This window comes from Cupressus sempervirens, chromosome 3 (genome assembly GCF_028749045.1).
Source record: "Cupressus sempervirens isolate cs-2001-9-10 chromosome 3, ASM2874904v1, whole genome shotgun sequence".
Classification (NCBI taxonomy): domain Eukaryota; kingdom Viridiplantae; phylum Streptophyta; class Pinopsida; order Cupressales; family Cupressaceae; genus Cupressus; species Cupressus sempervirens.
Genome location: NC_143120.1, coordinates 289,612,004 through 289,634,750, shown reverse-complemented (window position 1 = coordinate 289,634,750; position 22,747 = coordinate 289,612,004). Strand labels below are relative to the sequence as shown.

The window sequence follows — 22,747 nt, the reverse complement described above, 5'->3', positions numbered from 1 at the left end:
GCAATTCATTTATTCAAAATTTTAATCTAGTAAAACAATAGACTTTTGAGTTTTATAAGAGACTTCGATTAAGAGGAAACTAAATTCAAGTGAATCCACACTAACTTATCCTTTGTATATATAAATAGCTGCGTATAAATTGCCTATGGAATATTTATCATAATGAATAAAGAAGTGAGATCTAATAGAATAGGATACATGTAGTCAGTGTTGGAGGTTTGATCTATTTGTTGCTTTTCTCATCGATATAATTATCTAGGCTCCTGATTGAAACTGTATTAGATGAATGAAATTTGCAGCTTTAAATTTAAAAATGAATGGAAAGGGTGAATTCAATTGTCTTGCATGGTTAAGGATAATTATAAGCCATTGATCAATGAAATTAGGTGGCACAACTTAGAGAGAAAACATCTTTAGTGTAATAAATATTTAAAATGGTTGAAACATATTTTAGATGAATTTTTATTTTTGCTCTATAATTGCTTTGAAGTTACGAAAATTAACATTGTAGTATTCCCTAATACTATTATAATAACAATACATAATACACAGAACCAGTCCTTTTAGTTGTTTTAACAAAAACAAAAACAAATCAACCGATTGACAAAAAAATAATTTGTTTGCTTACAATTGTTTTGAATGAACCCATTTCCAAGTAAATTGTTATAAATGTCACAATATCATTTAACGTTGGAAAACCATCCAACTGTTTCTTACATATTATAGACTATTGGAGGAAAGAAAAAAAGTATTATTCTTTTAGCCAATTAATGTCTATTTATCCCAACAAAATTGTTAACTAGAAACTTGTAAACTTGTAGAGATACACAATCTACCGAAAATAGTCTTTATTTTACCAAGCATGGAGAACCAAGCTGTCTCTTGCATGTAGGAAGATGTTGAATTTGTTCTCTTTTGGAGATTTGTCCAAAACAGCAATGAGAGTGTTAATATTTTTGGTAGCTGCAAGAAAAATTATTGACCTGCGATGGTTGTGCAAACTTCTTGATTGTTGATTCCTTGCTCTCAAGCTTTCTCAGTTTTGGTGATGTTGAGTCTTTCCTTGATTACTATGCCTTGCAACAACTTTATTATTTTGTTGGTGCTGATGAGTTCATTCTTTCTCTGCCATTTTAGATCTCAAAAATCTATTGTTGCTTTCTTGTGCACATTATTGGAGACAACTGTTGTTCTGATGATAACTCTTCACCTTCATGGTTTTCCTCTTGGCAGTCTCTATATATGTATATTGCTTAATATGTTATGAAGATGTATCATATTCCTTTAGCAACTGTTACCACCATGTATTAATGAAAACAATGAACAAGTTCCATCAAGCATTAAGCTCGAGTGGAAATGTCATTTAATGTTATGGGCTTGCTTCTCATATCCTTGTAGATGTGGCATCACTTGAGGATTCCAATAATCTTCTTTTGTCTTTAGTATCTAAGATATATAAAGTATTGTATGTATCATAAATGACAAACATGTGTTGCCTATTCTGTAAAAAGGGACACTCCTTGATTGTTAACAATAATTGATTATATTATCACTAATTAAGCTTGAGATCATTGTACTCAGATTTTTTGAGATTTCAATAAAGGATTAAATTTTTGGTGGCTGGGTTTTTCACCCTCTAGTGCAGGGATTTCCTAGGATTTATTGTGTGTCATCTGTGTTGGAAATTTGTTCAGCACTCGCCTCAAGATTCGTGACAAGGGCTTAACTACCTCCTGTGTACTATAAGTTGAGTGGTTGTATCAGGCATTGATAGATCAGTATTTTGGTGCAACGGCAATTCCACTCTAACAAGTGGTATCAGAGCTTGGTCACAGATTCGAATCCTCAGACCCTCGGGTAACGTTGAGGGGGAGATTGTTGGAAATTTGTTTAGCGCTCCCCTTGGGATTCGTGACAAGGGCTTAACCACCTCCTGTGTACAATAAGTTGAGTGGTTCTAACGGGCATTGATAGATCGGTCTTTTGGTGCAATGGAAACCCCACTCTAACAACTAACAATTTGTCCTTGTATGCTTTTGTGCTTCAATTTTGTATTTCTCTACTATACTGGTTCTAATTTTAACATGGTATCGGAGCTGATCTAAAGAAAAGAGCCAGAGCCAAAACTTACCGCTTTGAAATAGTATTTGCTTGTCTCCTATTTGTTTATTTTAGCTTTCAACAATGGTAAATAGACTCAAAGTTGAAGTAGAGTGGATGGTGCATCCAATTTTACTTTATGGAAATTTAGAGTCCTAATTACACTTGAAGAGAATGATCTTCTCAGCTACATGAAGTCTGATGTAGTTGAGCCTTCTAAAGACATTGAGAAAGCTCAACGGAGAAAAAATAATATCGTGGCAAGAAAGATACCAATTGAGTCAGTTAAGGATTATTTGGTATCTATTATATCAAAGTTGAATTCAAAAAAAGCTACATATAAGAGCCTTCAAAGTTTGTATGAATTCAACAACACTATAAGACCTTGAGACGTCAACACCTACATGTTAAGATGGATAAAGGAGAGCCTATTGTATATTCCTTTATGAACATCACATAATTGAAGGATCAGCTCTTGATTCTATTAGAGAATCAATTGAGGACAAAGGCTTGGTTATGTTGGCTATGAATGGCCTTCCTCACTCTTGGGGAATCCTTCATTCAAAGGTTTAGTGGAATAGATGGACTGCCCAAGTTTGATTGCTTCAGAGCTGATTCCTTTTAAGAGGAATACAAGTTAGAGGCGAGACGAAAATGGCTAAAATTCTCACCATGAAGAATATCATGTTATTGCTGCGTGTACATCTAAAAAGAAAGTGAGTGAATGAAGAAAAGGAAATACAACAGAAATAGAGATAACAATTTTGATTCAGCTCCTAAACTGGAGAAGAAGAAGGCTCTCTCCAGAATTCAATATTTTAGATGTCATTAGTATGGTCACTTCACCAAAGATTGTTTATCCAGACCAAAACATCAAGTTGTTGCTGCAAACGTTGATGTCACTTCTACTCATGAAGAATCTGCTGACAATTCAAAAGGATTATTTATCCTAAAGTATTACTTTTCTAAAATTAAAGGTGTCATTTTTATTTTTGAATGTGCATTAGTTTTCACTCTAAGAAGTATTCTTTTATATGGATATTCCAAGTCTGAATCCCTTAGTCATATTTTGTGTTGTTGGTTTAGATTCTATAGTAAAGATATGAATTTATAACTATGTTCGAGTTGCATGATTGAAGGTTCAGTTAGCAAGATTCAAGAATTCATTTATGTTGATACATATGAAATTAAAGAGAATGTCGTTGATATCAGTCTAGTTCATATTGTTGTTCAATCATCCATTGCCTATTGTTGTTATTTACTTCTGCTTCTGCAGTTTTGAAATTTTAGTTTCAGATCTATTTGTGTTCATTGGAAGTGTTAGACAAGTCTCAAAATCTTGTAGGGGCTTGAGTTTTATCTTTTGATCCAAGGAGAATCTAATGCCTATAAAGAGATAAGCACTTCATACTCTTGGATAATGTTTATAAATCTTTCATATAGTCCTTACTTTAGAGTAGTGATACATGTATTCTTTTAAGCATTAGTTTGTACATTTCTCTTCAACGTAGTTTAATTCTATAAATTATTATTAATAGTTGTCGGTTGCAGGATCCAATCAAGGAGCATAAGCATGTTGAGTAGATTGTATTTTTGGAAGGGCCTCGTATCAGCCCATCGTGCTCGTGAACATTCATGGTGGTATATTTGGGTGGCATTTTGTATTCTCATGTCATGAGCATCAACTTAGTGGAGTTTGGAACACATGTATTGGTATTTTTTGAGTTATTTCAAAAAGTAGAGATGACAACTTCAAATTTAAAGATTACAAGGACGAGTTAAAGCAACAAGTCTATCTCATTTGGTGTATCAACAACAAAGAGATAAGGAGGATCAAGGAACCAGAAATAGGGGGGAATAGCTTGATGCATCATGTGAGAAAGTCAAGTAAGTTTAAGCATGAAGACAACTTGTTGTCATGGGACTGAATTAAGGTACATAACTTCATAGAAGACAAAGAACCTACAAATTGTCTTTACATTCAGTTTCTTCTAAGAGGAGGAACGGACATTTAGAGAGATAAATTTCAAGAACTCAAGGCATGAGTTGAGAACATTAAGGTTTTAAAATTAATAGAGGGATTCCAATTCAACTAAATTTTTCAGCAATTTCTGAGGCAATAGAGATCAAGAGGGAGTTATGTGAAGAAGCAAAGATGCCAGCTATGTGAGTTACAGTGTTGTAAGGTTAGGTGCTAAAGTTGGAAGACAAAATAATTGCACAATTAATCTAGTTTTGACTTTGGTATCTTTGCAATCTCATTCAGTATAGAGTAATCTAGGATAAGATCAAGGAGGATATTCCTGGACTCTAGCATGTAAGAAGGTTCAGAGGTGTGTGTTGAAAATCATTAATCCGTGGAAAGCATTTTGGGCAATCTTGGACGAGGTGGTTAGGAGGTCGATGCTAAAGCTTGAAAATTCAAAGGGACCTTGAGTGGAAAATGCAAAGTGTTGATTCCTTCACAAAGGATCAGCAAGCTCATGTAATAGTAAGACTGTAAAATCTCCATGTTTGGTCAAATTTTGGAGTCTATAGTAATTTTTGTGATAATCCATGTTATGTGAATGCAACTCTTGATGAGAGAGGGTCTCTTCTAAAAGGGAATATCAACATCAGTTGCTCTTATTATGTGTTGTGATGCATTTTTAAGAAAGAGAAATCTGAGGTGAAAGCTCTTGTAATGCATTTTTCTCTGAGATAGAGAAATTTGAGGTAAAAGCCCTTATAATGTGTTTTTCTCCCAGGGGGAAAAATTTGAGGTGAAATCCAATTCAAGCATATATCTATCAGAAAAATGAAAATGATCAATATATAGATTTAAATAAATGTGTCTTTAGATTTTTAGTGTCGTAGTAGGGACACTTTATTGGTGAGGTGTTCATTAATGTTCGAAATTCTCATTTGGCTATTGAGCTCAGAGACCATGGACTCTTACTAAATGATTGAGTTTGCGGATTTGAACAATTGTGAAGAACAATGACGAGAAATGTGGAAAATAATTTCCCCTTAGAATGGCCTCACAAAATAATTCATCTCTCTCTACTCGGCTGCCCTGTTTGTTGCATAATTTGCTTTTGCAGTTTTGAAATTTTAGTTTCAGATCTATTTGTACTCATTAGAAGTGTTAGACAAGTCTCAAAATTTTGTAGGAGCATGAGTTTCTTATCTTTTGATTCTAATGCCTATAAAGAGATAAGCACTTCATACTCTTGGATAATGATTTTGAAATTTTTATATAGTCCTTACTTTAGAGTAGTAATAAATATATTCTTTTAAGCATTAGCTTGTATATTTATCTTAAAGGTAGTTTAATTCTATAATTTATTATTAATAGTTGTTGGTTGCAGGATCCAGTCAATGAGCATATGGATGTTGAGCAGATTGTATTTTTGGAAGGGCTTTGTATCAGCCCATCTTGCCTGTGAACATTCAAGGAGGTATATAAAGTGACATTTTGTATTGCCATGTCATGAACATCAACTTGGTGGAGTTTGGAACACAAGTATTGGTTTTTTTTTGAGCTATTTCAAAAAGTGGAGATGGTAACTTCAAATTTGAAGATTACAAGGATGAGTTAAAGCTACAAGTCTATCTCATTTGGTGTATCAACAACAAAGAGATAAGGAGGATCGAGGAGCAACAAATGGGGGGGGAATAGCTTGATGCATCATGTGAGGAAGTCAAGTAAGCTGAAGCATGAAGACAACTTGTTGTCATGGGACTAGATTAAAGGTACATAATTTCATAGAAGACAAAGAACCTACAAATTGCCTTTGCATTCAGTTTCTTCTAAGAGGAGGTAATGACATTTAGAGGGAGATAAATTTCAAGAACTCAAGGCATGAGTTGAGAGCATTAAGTTTCTAAGGTTAATAGAGGAATTCTAATTCCACTGAACCTCTTAGCAATCTCAGAGGCAATAGGGATCAAGAGGGAGTTATGTGAAGAAGCAAAGATGCCAGCTATACGAGTTACAATGTTGTAAGGTTAGGTGCTAAAGTTGGCAGAGAAAATAATTGCACAATTAATCTAGTTTTGGCTTTGGTATCTTTGCAATCTCATTCAGTATCAAGTAGTCTAGGATAAGATCAAGGAGGATATTCCTAAACTCTAGCATGTCAGAAGGTTTGAAGATGTGTGTTGAATATCATTAATCTGTGGAAAGCATTTTAGAAAATCTTGGACGAGGTGATTAGGAGGTCGATGCTAAAGCTCGAAGATTCAAAGGGAGTTTGAGAGGAAAATGGAGAGTATCAATTCCTTTGCAAAGGATCAGCAAGATTGTGTAATAGTATGATTGTAAAATCTCCATGTTTGGTCAAACTTTGGAGTCTAGTAATTTTTGTGATAATCCATGTTATATGAATGCAACTCTTGATGAGAGGGAGTCTCTTCTAAAAGGGAATCTCAACATCAGTTTCTCTTATTATGTGTTGTGATGCATTTTTCTCTAAGCTAGAAAAATTTGAGGCAAAAGCCCTTGTAATGCATTTTTCTCTGAGATGGAGAAATTTGAGGTGAAAGCTCTTATAATGCATTTTTCTCCCAAAGGAATGAATTTGAGGTGACATCCAATTCAAGCATAATCTATCAGAAAAATTAAAATGATCAATATATAGATTTAAATAATTGTGTCTTTAGATTTTTAGTGTTGTAGTAGGGACATTTTATTGGTGAGGTGGTCATTAATGTTCAAAATTCTCATTTGGCTATTGAGCTCAAAGACCTTGGACTCTTACTAAGTCATTGAGTTCGTGGATTTGAACAACTGTAAAGAATGATGACAAGATAAGTGTGGAAAATAATTGCCCCCTAGAATGGCCTCATGAAATAATTCATCTCTCTCTACTCAAACTAGATATCCACCAATCCCTCGTCAAGAACATTAAGATCAATATCTAAATGGACGCAACTTTTGATTCTATTTACATCATTAGATGAATTGGCTACACCATTTAAGGATGGACCTTCATGATGGAAGTGTTATGTTTTCCTAGGTTCAACAGGTTGGAAAGAACTAGTAGTAGTAGATCCTCTCCATCTTGGATCTCCTTTACTGCACAGAGGACAGAAAGGTGGCATAAAAGCTCCTATAGCTTTAATAGCCACCGGAGTTGGAGTTGCCAACCCATTGGGATTTGACATAGGTGTTTCAGGAGCACTACAAATAAGAACAATCATAGAAGAAATGATTGCATCATCTTGGGTTGTTCCATTGATAGAAAAACCTCCATTCAAGTCAAAATCACATTTTACACTTGATATGCTTACATCACAAACTTTTTGGATACTATGTATTGTAGAGCATTCAATCTTTTGCTCCTCTTGTGAAATCAATGTTAAGGGGATTGTCATATTGGTTGTTGCTCTTGTTGAATGATTGGAAATCTCAAAATCTTCATTGGAAGTCTCTCCTTGACTTTCATGGGTGTCCAACCCTGAATTTATTCTTGCATTTATCCCTATAACTTTTCTATCAACAATAGTTGGAACATTATCTGTCTCCTCTACTTCTTTGCCATTTGTATTTCCTGCAGTTTTTATAACATCTATACTTTCCTCCTTTTCTATCACGGTTTCCTGACTAACATCTGTTTATGCACTTCTTTTTTATGCTATAAAGGTACCAAATATAAACATCCATGTGTTTATCTTCATTTACTTGAGATTCCTACACTTGCTTTCTATTCATCAGTTCAATATTGTGTCTGGTTGCTTCTTCGGATGCAGGGAAAACTGGCACCCTGATTATCCAAATATGCAATGATTTTTCATATGTATCTGCTTCTTGTTCAACCTTTTGATCTACAACTAAGTGAACATACTCTTATATTCCTTTATGAACATCTAGAACATAATTACTTTCCTTTATAGAATCTTTTCTTGCAGTCAATATAGCTTACTCCTTTTTAAAAGGTATCAATTGACCATCTACAATATTTTCTGCCATATCTTTGTCCAAACTAATCTCAACATCACACATTTCCACGTGTGGTTGAGCTTCTTCGTCATCATCATTCTTACTTGTGTTTCCTGCCCTTTTTCCTTCTTCTTGTGGTGTATCTTGACTTACCTCTATTACTTCTTGAATCGGCATCTATTTTGTAGATTGGTCCATGCCTTCATTTAATGATAGCCTTCTTCTTTTCTGATTGCAACACATTTATGTTCAGATGGCATGCCAGCACAGACAGGAGCCATGCTAATAGTCTCAAAAGTGTGTTTTGAATCATCTAGATCACCACATGAATGGCATTCCGAATACTTGGAGGGATCAGATACATTCATCTGATGAACAAACATTCTAATTGTTGAAGACTTGCCTAAGTATTCATTGTTATCAACATCTAGTTGACCTCTTGTATTAGTGGAAACCTTTATTTCCTTTGTATTTATGGAAAATTTATCATCTTCATTATCAACAACTTGAGTATTTGGACAATCTATAGAGCACTTTATTATATACTCAGCCAGACTAGCACAAACTGTTATAAACTCTTGTCTTGTAGAGTTTCCATAGGAGTTACCTTGTTCATCCTTAGATGGATCATAGGCTACCACATTATCCGGGAGCTTGATGGCCCCATCATCTCTACCAAAACAAGATGCTTTGGATACATGTCCATGGCTCCTCCTTGAGACTACTGTTTGAACATATTCACATTCTCTGTTTATTTCTGCATCAACCATATCTTTACCAAATAGAGTTTTTATAGATGCTTCAGATGTCTTATCAATTTCATTATCTATTCTACTGTGCTCATCACTTGGAATACAAGTGAATAATTTGACTCCGTCCTCACCCTCCATGAATCCATCTTTAACTTCATTGCTCTGCCAGGACTCAGTATTAACCTCCAAGGCATTATTATCCTGAAAACCTCAACCTTCACTTTTAATAATATAGGTACACCACCATAAAACATATGAATAATGGTTATTAGATAATGTGGGTCTGAAGATTGGCTCCTAGATCCTATGAACCTCTAGTGGTTATGCTGTTAACTAATTTAAAAAACGAGTACTATAAATTTCTACATAATACTTATACAAAGATATTGGAAAGAAAATAACATACATCAAGAGAGAATAATTGCAAGTTATATATTTAAACATCACTAATCATATTTTGACTATAGCCATGTATGGCTTGATATTTGATGTGATCATAAATATCAGATAAAAGAGGAAAAAAATATAATTTCTGGTTGGCAGTTTGCTTACTTATCTCTTATTGCAGACCTGTTGGAGCATGCGTTTTTAGGTAGTTAAAAGATGGTCATCTATCATGGGTGCTCATTCAAAGATATCAGAAAAAATCTACAAACTTTGGAGGGTACACTAGCCGCTAGCTCTGAGAAATAGGGAATTTATAATAAATCACTATTGATGACATTTTTATACTCCTGGAGAGTAATCATGGTCATTCTTTTAAAGTTGGCATAAGATCAAGTAAATAGTATATACTTATAGCTATACTATGTCACAAGATACCAACTACAGGGAAAAGGAATTAAATGCTGGATTATTTGTTGCAATTCTCTAACACAACATGGAAGTTCATGGAAGTTTGAAAAAACTTTCTTAGATTAAGAAAAGTAGCAAGAAATTCATGTCATAGTTAAATTATAAGCACAAGAAGCACAAGTTAGAAAACAAATGCTTGAGATCAATTATTTCCTAGATCAAGGCCAGGAGCAAGATCTTGCACAATATCACTTGGAGGTTGACCAATTCTTGCATCTTCTACATAAGTTAAACTATTCTCTCAAATTATCTGGTTGTAACTCATATAATAGATAAAGTCATTTGATAAGTTTATATTGATTAGAGTAGTGTTCATAGTCATCATTGCTAATTGTATCCTTTTTCACTTTCAACCATTTTGGATTTCAATTACCTATTTCCTTCATTGGCACATAGAGAATCTCTTTAGACAATAACTGATGCATCATCATGGCAATCATCAATTACACATTCTGTAAATCACCCAACATTCATTTTAAACAAGAAATAAATGAGTTAATGATTTGTGCATTACATCTGCCACTAAAATTCAGGGCAACAAGGTAGCAATCTTTATCAAAGAAAACATTTAATTTTAGAAATATTCATTCGGGGTCTCTACACCAATTCATGAAGGTCTCTTCAGAAAAAATACTAATGGTTTCATTTTTGATGAAGCATTTCAGAGGAATGGTATTCATAGAGACTAATAATAAAAAAGGGCAAATTTCCTGGGTGAATCTGAAAAAGCACTATTCCAGGGGAGATGGTGAACTCTATTCCAAACAATTATTCACTTGATTTACACTTTGACTCAAAATAAGAATATTTATATAATCAAAAAGTCTGCTTGACACAATGCATTCCTCGCACAACAATAACATCCACAAACAGGTAAAATGGTTTAAATATTTGCATGGAGGCCTACTTATCAGAAAAAGAGAGGTAAAAATTTATTAAGACAAAAAGGATTACAACAAGGAGAGCTCAACAAGAAACTCTGTCCTGACCAACAAGTTCATCAAATTCTCATAACAGATCAAGGCGCTTCCACCTATCCATAATATTCCAGCCTGGTGCATGAACAGAAGCCCATTTGGCCAAACAATCAATAGCTCTGCTCCATTTGCAAGGTAAACCTAATGAACTCAAGAGAGGTACAAAAGAGAAGAGTATGATTAACAACAGTAGCTAGTTGCCAACTAACATCCTCAAGCTCTTGCGAAGTAAGCAAGTTCACCACCACTTGGGAGTCAAACTCACAGATAATCTTATGCCATCCCCTCAAACAACACTGTTCCACAACATATAAAATGGCCAGAGCCTCCATGAGATTGTTAGTATGGAAACCCTTATACACTGAGAAAAAGAATTTAACTTCACTAGAGCTGCAACGAGCCACTCCCCCAATACCAGCAGGTCCTGGATTCCCCAAGGAAGAACCATCAATGTTAATTTTAAGAACTCCATGAGGAGTCATCCAATGCCCCTCCTGATTCAACCACCCCTTCCCCTATCGTTGAGGCTGTTTGGGAACTCTTTAATGCCATTGAGCTGTAGCCCCATCCTAAAGATTAAAATTGAGGCGATTGCATATAGCAAGATCGGCCAAATCCATACCCACATATAGCTCACACTTTGCTTGAATAGTTTCCTAAAGAGAATGTGAGATCTTCCACCAAAGATGCATAACACCAATTTGGACATCTTGAAAGATTCATCGATTCCTCTCTAGCTAGATATGCCAAAGAATGAATGATGGGCCAGTAATCCAAGCAGCATGGAGAGGAGAAGCCTTGGAGGGAGCACTCCCCAAGCAAGCCCAGATCCTAGACAAAGAGGAAGCATGCCAACAAGAGCGACCCCAAGCACTCCACCAAAGGTGTCATAACTGAGTAGAAAATGAGCAATGTATGAATAGATGGGAGACAGACTCCTCCCCATTACCACACAAAACACAAAATGAGGAGCCCTGAAATGCGCATTTACAAAGATTATCCCATGTAAGACAGCAGTTGTGAGCCACCACCCACATTGAAAAATTGCACTTGGACTAAGAAAATTTATTCCAAACTTGTTTCCACCAAGGGACCTCAACATCCCCTAACAGTTGTCTAGTTATCTCTTGATACCCAGCAGAGATAGAATATTTACCAGACAAGGTACCTCCCCAAGCCAAAACATCTGGTCCTAGCAGAGAGCAACACGCCCTAGAAGCCAAAATCTAAGAAAGCTCCTGACAATCCATCTTTGTGCCTCTAGGAAGCCAATCTGAGGAGTGCTTCCATCCATAACCGAAAACAGGTCCCAATTGATAAGGAGTCTTGTAATGAGCCACTTTATCCCATCCAGCAGCAAGAAAAGAATCACAGAGAGTCTGAAGATAAGGGTAAATGGATAAGATGGAGGGGAATCCATCCCAAGCATCAGACCAAAACAATGCCTCAGAGCCTCCCTTACATATCCAGAAAAGGCCCCTCTTAACTAAAAGAGCACCAATCTTAAGAGTATGCCAAACCATAGAGCCATGACCTTCAAGAGGAAGTGCAAAAATAGAGCAAGGATCAGCACCTCTAAAATATTTATCTGTAATAATATGGGCCCAGAGTTGATGTTGTCCAGAGCACCATCGCCAATAAAGCTTAGCAACCAATGCTTGACTACTCAAGATAGCTAAACGAAGACCAAGACCGCCCTCCTCCTTAGGCCTGCAAACAGTCTCCCAGCTAATCAAACTCCATTTAGAGCTACACAAATTACCACACCAAAGGAATTGCCAAGAATGAGCATCAAACTCCTTGAGAAAGTAAACAAGAGCAGCCTGAACCATTCGTCTATAAGTAGAAAGAGCTTGAATAACATGTTGAAGAAGGGTAACCTAAACAACAGTAGAGAACCATCTATGAGTCCAATGGTTTACCTTTTCCTAAAGCTTGTTAATCAAATTCTGCTAGAAGAGTCGTGGCTGCCTAGAAACGACAATAGGGATGCCAAGATATGTCAAAGGAAGCGACCCAATCTGAAACTGCAAGATATTAGCAATCCTTTGCTGAATAGAATCAGGAGTGTTAAAAAAATAATAGAAGATTTGTGCTCATTAACTTTTTGGAATGATGCTGCCAAATAAATATCCAAAGTATGTCGAAAGGCTTCAGCTTCCTTGAACCGAGCAAGTCCCGCAAGAGTAGAATTATCAACAAATTGAAGGTGAGAAAGAGTAGGTAAACCATTACCCCACCACCACCCCTGAATAGAGTTTTGGGACACCTGATACTTAATGAATCTGCCAAGCCCTTAGCCATAATGATGAAAAGATAGGGGGAGAGAGGATTACCTTGGCGGAGACCTCTAGAGGCATCAAATAGCTAGGAGGGTTGACCATTAAGAAGAACAGAAAAAGACGCAAAAGTAACACAACTCATAGTCCAACTCAACCAGTCAGAGCTAAAGCCAAAGGTAAGAAGAATATTCCTTAGGAAACTCCATTTAACTCTATTGTAGGCCTTAGCCATATCCATCTTAACAAACAGAGATCGCTCCCTTGAACTAGCCATAGAGTGAATAGCCTTAGTAGCAATAACCACCCCATCCAAAATTTGTCTTCTTGCAACAAAACCACCTTGTTCTTCTAAGATAATAATGGGGAGCCACTTTTTAATTCTCTCAGCAATCAACTTACTAATGACTTTGTAAACCACATTACATAAAGCAATAGGTCTATAAAACTCTAGTTGATTATCCCCCTCTTTTTGGAATAAGAGTCAAGAAAGTAGAATTAAATTCTTGAAGCATCTGCTTGCTAGAATATGATTCCTTAACCACCTCCAACAAATCATGATTAATTATGTCCCAAAATTCCTGAAAGAATTCAACTGGATAGCCATCAGGATCAGGACGTTTGCCCTTAGGCATGCCAAAGACCACCTCTTGCAACTCATCCAAAGAGACCGGTCGCATGAGATAATCATTCATTTCCTAGGTAATAAGGGAAAGAATACAAGACAAAATAATATTCTCTTGATTATCAATAGGAGGAGAGTCCTTTGAGAAGAGGGTAGAAAAGTACCGAGTAGCCTCCTGGAACAAAGCTAGCAAGGAAGACAGTTGAATACCTTCATAATTAACCAACGAAGAAATATAGCTCTGATTCCGACGAAATTGCACAGTTTTAAGGAAAAAAGCAATGTTCCTATCTCCTTCCTAGAGCCAATCAACTCTAGCCTTTTACTTCTAGAAAATTTCCCCTCGAAGTTCCCATTCTTCCAGAACTCTAAAAGTAGAGGATTCAGCCTAGCCAAGATCTTCAAAAAAACCTCGATCTCTAATCTTCCTAGTTATGACGTCGAGATGTTCTTGAGCAAGCCTCTTCATAGAGTGAAGGTTTCCAAAACATTGTCTATTCCATATCCTGAGCTGCCTTTTAACATATTAAAGCCTTTTAGAAAATGAAAACATAGTAGTACCATATGTAGGAGCTCCATCTCTCCACCAACAAAATACAAGATCATGAAGAGAGGAGCCACGAAGCCACATCAACTGGAACTTAAAAGGTGGATGCTTCGGAATAATAACCCCAATAGCAGAAAATTTAGTTGGCCAATGATCAGAACCCCTCCAGTCCAAAATTTCTGAAGAGAGAGTAAGGGTGCCACTAACTCAGAAACAAGAAACAATAAATCTATCAAGATGTTATGAGATAGCATCAACCTCAGTCCTTCTATTATTCCAAGTATAGAGACCATTAGAAGGCTTAACATCAAAGAGGTGTAGAAGAGCTATGTGTTGACAAAGAAAAGTGGAAGAAGGCCCCGATTGAGCCAAACCACCCTGCTTCTCCTCCAAACTTAAAACTAAATTGAAGTCTCCTACTAACACCCAAGGATGAAAAGGGTGAGAATTTCTAACGTACTAAATATGCCTTCAAAGTTCCTCCTTTCCTAGAAAATCAACAGGCACATACACATTAGTAATCATGATCACCTCACCTGAGTCCACAGAAGAAGCCACCATAGAGAGAGTTGAGCGAGAAGACACCTAGCCAAGGGAAGGAATTTTCCACGGATCCCAAAAGATAGCCAAACCACCAGCACTTCCCATAGCCCCAACACACTGGCATTGCCCACGAGGCCAAATACTAGAGGCATATCGGACCATAGACTCCATAGAGAGCTTAGTCTCTTGGATACAAAAACATCAAGAGAATGATCAACCACCAGATTTTAAATAGACTTTTGTCTAGGGATGCTATTCAAACCCCTAACATTCCATGAGAGAATAATCATCATTGAATAGAATGGGGAAAATTAGCATCCAATGGTTTCACTAACCTAGACTCTATCAATATATCTCCTGTGAATTTAATCTTCTCCTAGTCTATTTTACGCCCACTCCTTAGAGGAGTAAAGGAAACCCGCTTAAAGGGTCTATGCATCAACCCCAAGGGAAGAGGAGACCCCTTACACTTACCAAATGCTAGCACATCCTTAACCAAGTCGGCCAAAACAATGTCATTATCCTCAAGCACCATAGGTGTCACCAGAGCTTCAGACTCAGGTGCTATAGAGACCTCACTCTTCTGGTGTACCGCACCCTAGGATGCCCCACAAGCGTCATGAGGTGGAGCTCCCTCATCTAAGCAAACTGGATCAGAAGAGATACTAGGAGGAATACCCTCCTCTAAAACCATACTATCCAGCACCTCAAAATGATTAAAACCAAAATCAAATTGTCGATCTTCCAAAGGCCTATTCTGACCACGCCCCTTAGCTCATGGACAAGCAAGGGTAAATCCATCCTTATCTTGCATTTGAGCCTTTCCTTTTCCTGTATTATCTGGTTGAGTTTTCCCCTTAGTTGTATATCCATCTAAGCTTGTCCTTTTCCTACAACATCTGCCAGACCACCTCTATTGCCAGCCGTAGAACCATCCACTCCTTTGGAATTCAAGTTTCGAGGACACTAACGCTGTAAATGACCATACTCATGACATATCCGGCATCGGAAAGGGAGGGATTCATAATCTAACTATTGCACCTAGGAAGAAAACCTATGTTCCCCTGAGTTTTCGGTATGGGGACAGCAAGGGATGGCGAGACGGGTTTTTAGGACGACAATTTTTTTTTGGCAATTTTGGGGACGGGGGGGAGACGGCTATATATATATAGGGAAATTTTAAAATATACATTGAAATTGTGATGTGAATATCAGGATTTAACTGTGTGATTTTGAGTCAAACTCGATGACCCATGTTTCATGAGTAGTGATTCAACATGAATCCATCTCTCATGAGAATAAATGGAACACTTAGCACTCATTGGATCTAGGTGATGCTCACAGGGGTGAAGCATCGAGACTTCCCGGGAGGTCACCCATCCCAATACTACTCCAGCCTGAGTGCGCTTAACTACGAAGTTTCCTCCACAGTTAAACCCAAAGCTTGCAAACCCATTTGCAAAACCTTCACCAAGTGTTGTGCCTTATGAACCATTCATTAGAAAGCCCCTTAAGCTCATCAATTGATAAGTAGGAGATGATTTCCACAGCTAGTCAAATTGTGATGTGAATATCAGGATTCAACTATGTGATTTTGAGTCAAACTCGATGACCCATGTTTCATGAGTAGTGATTCAATTGTGGAGGAAACTCCGTAGTTAAGCGCGCTCAGGCTGGAGTAGTACTGGGATGGGTGACCTCCCGGGAAGTCCCAGTGCTTCACCCCTGGAGCATCACCTAGATCCAATGAGTGCTAAGTGTTCCATTTATTCTCATGAGAGATGGATTCATGTTGAATCACAACTCATGAAACATGGGTCATCGAGTTTGACTCAAAATCACACAGTTAAATCCTGATATTCACATCACAATTTGACTAGCTGTGGAAATCATCTCCTACTTACATTGAAATTTGCAAATATACATGTCATTCATATGAAACTAAGCACAAAGCATGTCATTTAAACATTATAGAACCATAACATACAACATTTGAATGCCATCTAGGAAATAACATCCGATTTTAGTACCCAATTGTCAAAATGCATATCAATATCAGTAAACACTGAACAATGAACATTAACAATTGTCAATATCATAATGTCATAATAATAAACGTGACAAATCTGAAAATCAAAATCAAAATATGCCCAAAGCTATAGGCCCAAAGGGTAGAGGGCTGCCATAAAGTAATAAGTATCAATGTATCATAATCATGTTCATGTTCAACATTAAAAAAAAAAACATAGAAAAATGAAGCAGACTGTTGCTCCTATTCTGCCTCTACTGCCATGGCATCAAAATCAGAGTCCTCCTCACTATCATTCTCCACACGAAGCGTAGTCTCATCTAATGGAACCCCAATCAATCCTGGTGCTGTGTCATCCCTGTCTATCTAGGCCACATCCTCAAGCTCAACATCTCATCGCAAAGCTGGTGTCTACCTATACTCTAGAGTCTGACGATCGGCAAGTCAAAGAGCATGATGCACTGCCACTAGCTTCTTCGCTCTTTTAGAAGTAAGTCTATTCTTCTTGATGGAGTGGATATATGAATATGCGGACCAATTCCTCTCTGCAACTGAGGAACTAGCAACCTATGCAAGGAGGCGACTGGCAAGTATTTTAAACTCAGGTGTATCTCTCTCATGCCAGGTCCACCATCCAATAGGATCTCTCTGTGCCAAAAAAATTCTATCCAACCTTGCTTGTGGCTTACCCAAGTTTGGGCCACAAAGGTTGGTGAAGTCAAGGAACTGTGCACGAAGAGTAGATGCATCTTGAGCTGAATAGATCTTATCAATTGCTCTTGTGAAGCCATCCAAAACCTTAGGATCATCACATGGGAGGCCCCTTCCACCCAATTGTGCATACCATTTGGGATTTAGAGCAAAGGCTGCCATATGAAATAGGGTATTCATCATGTTCCACCTCTGCGTCACAATAGACCTAATATGCTCCTTATAAAACCCCAATGTAGGATCCTTTGCTGCAACGATTCTCTTCATCTTCCCCAACATGCTGTCAATAGTCTCATAGATCTCTCCCAAACTAGGAGCGTTAGGAGCGTTAGTATCAGCATATCTAATGGCATCTACAATGGGTGCTATGACAGAGCAAATATATCTGCAAGATGCAAACAAAAATTAAAATCAGAATTAGAATTTTAAGAATTTTAAGACTGTTAGTAGGAAAATCAGCAAGCAAAAGACTAATAGTAAATTTAAAAATCAACAACTTACTTTATTGTGGACCACCAACTCTCATCAAGGATCCTTTGCCTCACTGTTTTTCCTTCAGAGGACTTAGAATTAGACCATCGTACCCACTCTGGATTCACCACCATCAATTGACGGGCCTCATACACCTCAATCATCCTCTCCATCAAGATGAAATATGTACAATACCTATAGCAACAATTATAAATTAAAATATTAATAAAGTTAAACTTAAACATTAATGATTAAAATTTAAAACTAAAAGCATCACATGTAAGTAAACTTATTAATAATTTTTTAAATAACTTAAAGTTAAAACAAACTAAAAGTTAACTTGACATACTTTGTCTCGGCTGGTTTGAGGAACTCCTTCTTAGAGAAGGACCTAAATAGAGCAAGTGAAGTGTGGTGGTTGCAAATAAACATTTGCACTTCTCTAGCTTCTAGCACCGTCTGTTTCACCCATTCAATCTTCCCTATGTCCTTCAATGCATTGTTAAAGGAATGAACACAACAAGGGGTCCAAAAGATGTGCCTATAAGCACCCTCTATCATCAAACCAGCTGATTTGCACACAGGTGTAGAATTTGTGATAACCTGTACAACACTAGACGACCCAATCTCCTTTATGGCATCTCTCAAAATGGAGAACTAGAATTCTGCATCCTTCTTCTTTCCTGAGCAATCTACGGCTTTCAAAAAATAAGAGCCAGCAGGGGATGTGACAATGATATTGATGAGTGGCCGATGTCTAACATCGGTCCACCCATCCATCACAATAGAGAAGCCCGTCCTACCCCAAGTGCATTTCATATCCTCAAATAACAAAGCAACCTTTGAGTACTCTTCATCTAGGATGGTGGTTCGTAGCTTATGCTCACTAGGGGGTACAAATGAGGAATTCATACTCAAAATATCTTTCACCATTTGTTTATAATATGTGGAACGGGCTGCATTATATAGGATACCATTAGCAACAAAGAATCTACCAATGGATGTCTCACACTTTTCCTTTGCCTATGCATTAAACATACTTTCCACCGAACCCTTCTCACCACTACTCATCTTTCTCTTCTCTCCAGACTCGGTAGGGCTGACACTAGTACCAATGGCGGATGACATACGCCTAGATGATTGTGAGGGAATAGATAGTGATGTCACTGTCAAATTATGCCCCTCCATTTCAGCCTCTAAGTGCAATCTTTGGCATTCTAATTTTTGTTCATCAGTCAAGTTAGGACAAGTTTTGACTCCTTGACATGAAAGACCTAAAAAGTGTGACTTCATTCTTGTATAGCTGCCCCTAAAATCATCAAGACAAACATGACAATCCCACATTTTAGTCCCTCCCGAATTCTTTTTATCTTTTGGCCTAGGTGTGACATATTGGAGAAGAGGTTTTCTTCTATTGAAAGGACCCTTTGCAAAATTCTTCATAATGGTGGAAGGGCATTTAAACAAATCAGATTTAGAATCGGGTTTTTTTCTAGTCTCACTACTAGCAACATCAACCCCAACCTCATTTTCTTCATCACTACTACTAGTACTCCCACTGTTGCTCATTGTGCTTTGTTTTGACTCTTGAGGTTTAAATATGCAATAGATATATGAGCTAAAACAATGAAAAAAAAAAATTCAAACTTTGCAAACTGCAAATCTATTTTTAAAATGATATATAGAAGCATAAAGAGTTCCATACTTGGTGCACAAAATAGAAGATCAAACCCTTGGTCAAGCTCTTGGAAGCAAAAATATCACCTTCTCTTCTTGCAAAATGAAAACTCCAGCCAATTGCAACACAAAATGAAAACCAAACAAATGACAAAACAACTAAAATGTGGTGAGTTTAAACCTTTTAGGGCATTTGGAGGGGTGGGGCCCACTTGGGTAACCAAGTTGAAGGCTTTAAAATACTATTTTATGTTAACTTTTTTTAATTTTATGCAAAAAAAAGGGGGGACGGCCGGCCATACCTGGTACGGTCAGGGGACGTCTAGACGTCCCCTTTCCATACCAGGTACGCCTGGCCGTCCCCCTTTTTTCCCTCAGGCATCCCCAAGTTTCGAAGACGTCCCCTGCATTTTTTCACTTTTTTGGAATGGCTGGGGGATGTCCCATACCCATCCCCCCACCCCCGAGACGTCCCCGTTTCCAAAACGCCGAGTTTTAGGCTGGGTACACGTCCTCAGGGAACATAGAAGAAAACCCAAGATAAATTTCCAAAGAATCCGGTAATGGGTTATTCAAATCAATTTCAACACAAATTCTTGCAAAAGAAATAACCTTTTTATCGAGGGATTGATGCGGAATCGCAATTGGCTTTCCTAGTAAAGCAGCAATTTGACAGAGAATATCTTCTCGCCAGGATTCCAAGGGAAGGCGAAGCAAGCAAACCCACACTGGCACTGTTGAAGGGAGATCCTCAGCAGAATTAAATCCTGACTGCCAAGGTTTGACAAATAACCCCACATGGTTGTAGAAATAAGGCCCTCCTTCAAAAACACGATCACAATCAGACATGCATGAGAATACAACCAAAAAAAACTATTTCCAACCAGCGTGATCTCCATATCTCCTTCCACCTGCCATGAGTGACAAATCCATGGCTCAAGAGCCGATAAGGAAATCCAGATTCCAAGAAATTTGCATATCAAGGCATGCTTAGTCCAATATTCAATGTCCTCCATCACCGCCGCTGGAGGAATAACCAGAACAAGGCAATCTTGGCTACGCGTAAAACAACCATTAACTTTTTTCATCTTAGAGCTCTCCCCTGAATAAAATGATTTAGATCTCGTTCCATGCATAGTTGGAGAAGAACCATCTATCCTTACCAACGCAAAGAAATCCTAGGCCTTGCCATGCGAACAATAAAAAAAACCCCAATCCAGCAGCCACAAAAAATGTTGACAAAAATGAAAACCCAGCAACAAAAGTCTCAACAACAGCAATCATGGAGGGCTACTTATGCCCTATAGGTGTGCAATGATTATACGTCCAATCATTGTACATGTGGGAAACTTGGTTAGTTGTGAAAAGTATTAAGAAACTGTTCAAATGTCATAAATTCATATTATTATAGACCTCATATAACTGAAAACATTATAGTCTCTTAGCTGCTCAAGTTGTTTCAAAGGGGAAAAAAATAACAAAAAGATGGGAGTTTTATATTCCATCAGTGCTTCTTCAAGGCTGAGCAACATTTCCATGGATTTTGTATAAGAATCACCCATATCAAGAAACAAGCATGACTACTATGTGTTATTGTAAAACCAATTCAATAAGATATGCACACTCATTCAATGCAGAAACACTCTTGATGGCCATGGAAATTAACTGATTAGTTCTATACTACTGTTTGGGTTCACTTTTGTTTTCCTGGTTCTATTATTCCATACAGGCATGCAAGGTTCTTGGATAGAATTTCAACCACTTTAGGGAAGAGAATGGATAGAAGACTGGAAAGGTAAACCATATTTAATCTCCAAACAGATGGATAAACCAAACAATGGAGCAGCTATTGAAGAGCTAGCATAAAGGGCACCCAAAACCTTGGAATGAGAACTTGGCACATGTTTGGTAATGAATTACTAAGACAATGAAGTGACACACACTTCACAAATACATCTATCTTGAAAGAATGCTTTGGTTTCTCGCCGCCTAATTTACTTGATGTTGTAATGAGAAAAGATCATAGATCCTAATCGAAAATTCAAATGACTAGAAATTTCATTCAAAGAAAGGAAAATCCACTTAAGATACTAAAAATTTGGAATCTAAATATACGCATAAGAAAGGCATGATTAGCACAAAATTGATCACAAGTTCTAAGTTGAGGACAAGGCATGGCTTTAATTATTAATTTATGAAGTAGCTTGTGTACAATTTTAATTTGAGACAGAATGTAATTTAAGACTATCATGTAAAGAAATTGTAAATGAATGTAAAATTGTGATTTCCATGGTTCCATTCTCTAAAAGGTTTGCCAAATTACATGAGCAAAAAATAACTTACTATAGGACCTGATTAACTCTAACTGCACAAAGAAATACAATTTGAGACACAATTATAATATATATAGACTTAAATTGGTAAACATGAACATTTTAGAGTGAAACTTGTAAAACTCATCCAAAAAGAAAAAACAGATATTTCTCAGCAACTCAGAGTTGCAGAGTTTGCAAACTACGGACCATCCCATTCATTTAATCCTAAGTTTATTTGGACCATAAGTTATAACAATTGTTGCCAGGATTTTCATTTTTTCCATTTCATGGTTGATATGCAATAATAATAAATTAATAATTTGACAATAACAAAAAAGGTTCCATAAAATGTTGAAGTCACGGGCTTGCTACTTTGGATACTGTACACAATAACTGCTCTGTATTAATGTGTGATATGATGAGTCCAAAATTAACATCATACTGCTAAAGCTTGCAGATTTGCTTGGAATAATAACGTTTTAGGTATCAGATTTAGAAATTAGAAAAATCATAATTTATGAAAATTTCAAGTTCGTTCACAGCCTATCATCTTATCAATCACTAAGCTCAAAAAGATTATGTTTCCTTCATGATTTTTTAAATGATATTACACCAGATTCAATCTTTTGGTCCCAATCTGTATATTCATATTGTCATACTCTGTGTTCTTCCTACGTAAAAGAATATTCTAGTGATGCAATACTGTGGTTTCAGGAATTCCTTTTTTACAAGCATATTTTTTGACCATATTCAAGAAGAATCAAAATAGATTTCTTGGCATAAGAAAATGAAAAGGATTACCTCATCAAGATTGAGAGTTTCATCACAATAATGCTTATGGAAGAGACACCGCAATCATGTAGGTGATTGTGCTTATGTTCATGCTTGTTTTGATGATCATCTAAACATCATAGTCAAACAAGTCTACAGTGAATACAAGAAT

At 37.0% G+C, this 22,747-nt stretch overlaps 1 protein-coding gene across 5 annotated transcripts in view; it reads right to left on the bottom strand.

The window, feature by feature from the left end:
* Positions 1–22,747, bottom strand: part of LOC149566096 (uncharacterized) — a 34,051-nt gene that overhangs the window by 8,151 nt on the left and 3,153 nt on the right. For 3 of the 5 annotated variants that reach the window (XR_016362114.1, XR_016362115.1, XR_016362113.1), the window contains exon 2: positions 22,606–22,705. Coding sequence is in view for 1 of the 5 variants with exons in the window: in XM_089819529.1 (XP_089675655.1) it covers positions 17,198–17,726; positions 17,843–18,007; positions 22,606–22,628 (717 nt within the window). In the remaining 4 variants the exon portion in view is untranslated. Of the gene's footprint in view, positions 1–8,909; positions 8,959–16,656; positions 17,727–17,842; positions 18,008–22,605; positions 22,706–22,747 lie in introns of those variants that run through there. The other 2 variants (XM_089819529.1, XR_016362116.1) reach the window with 2 other exon arrangements.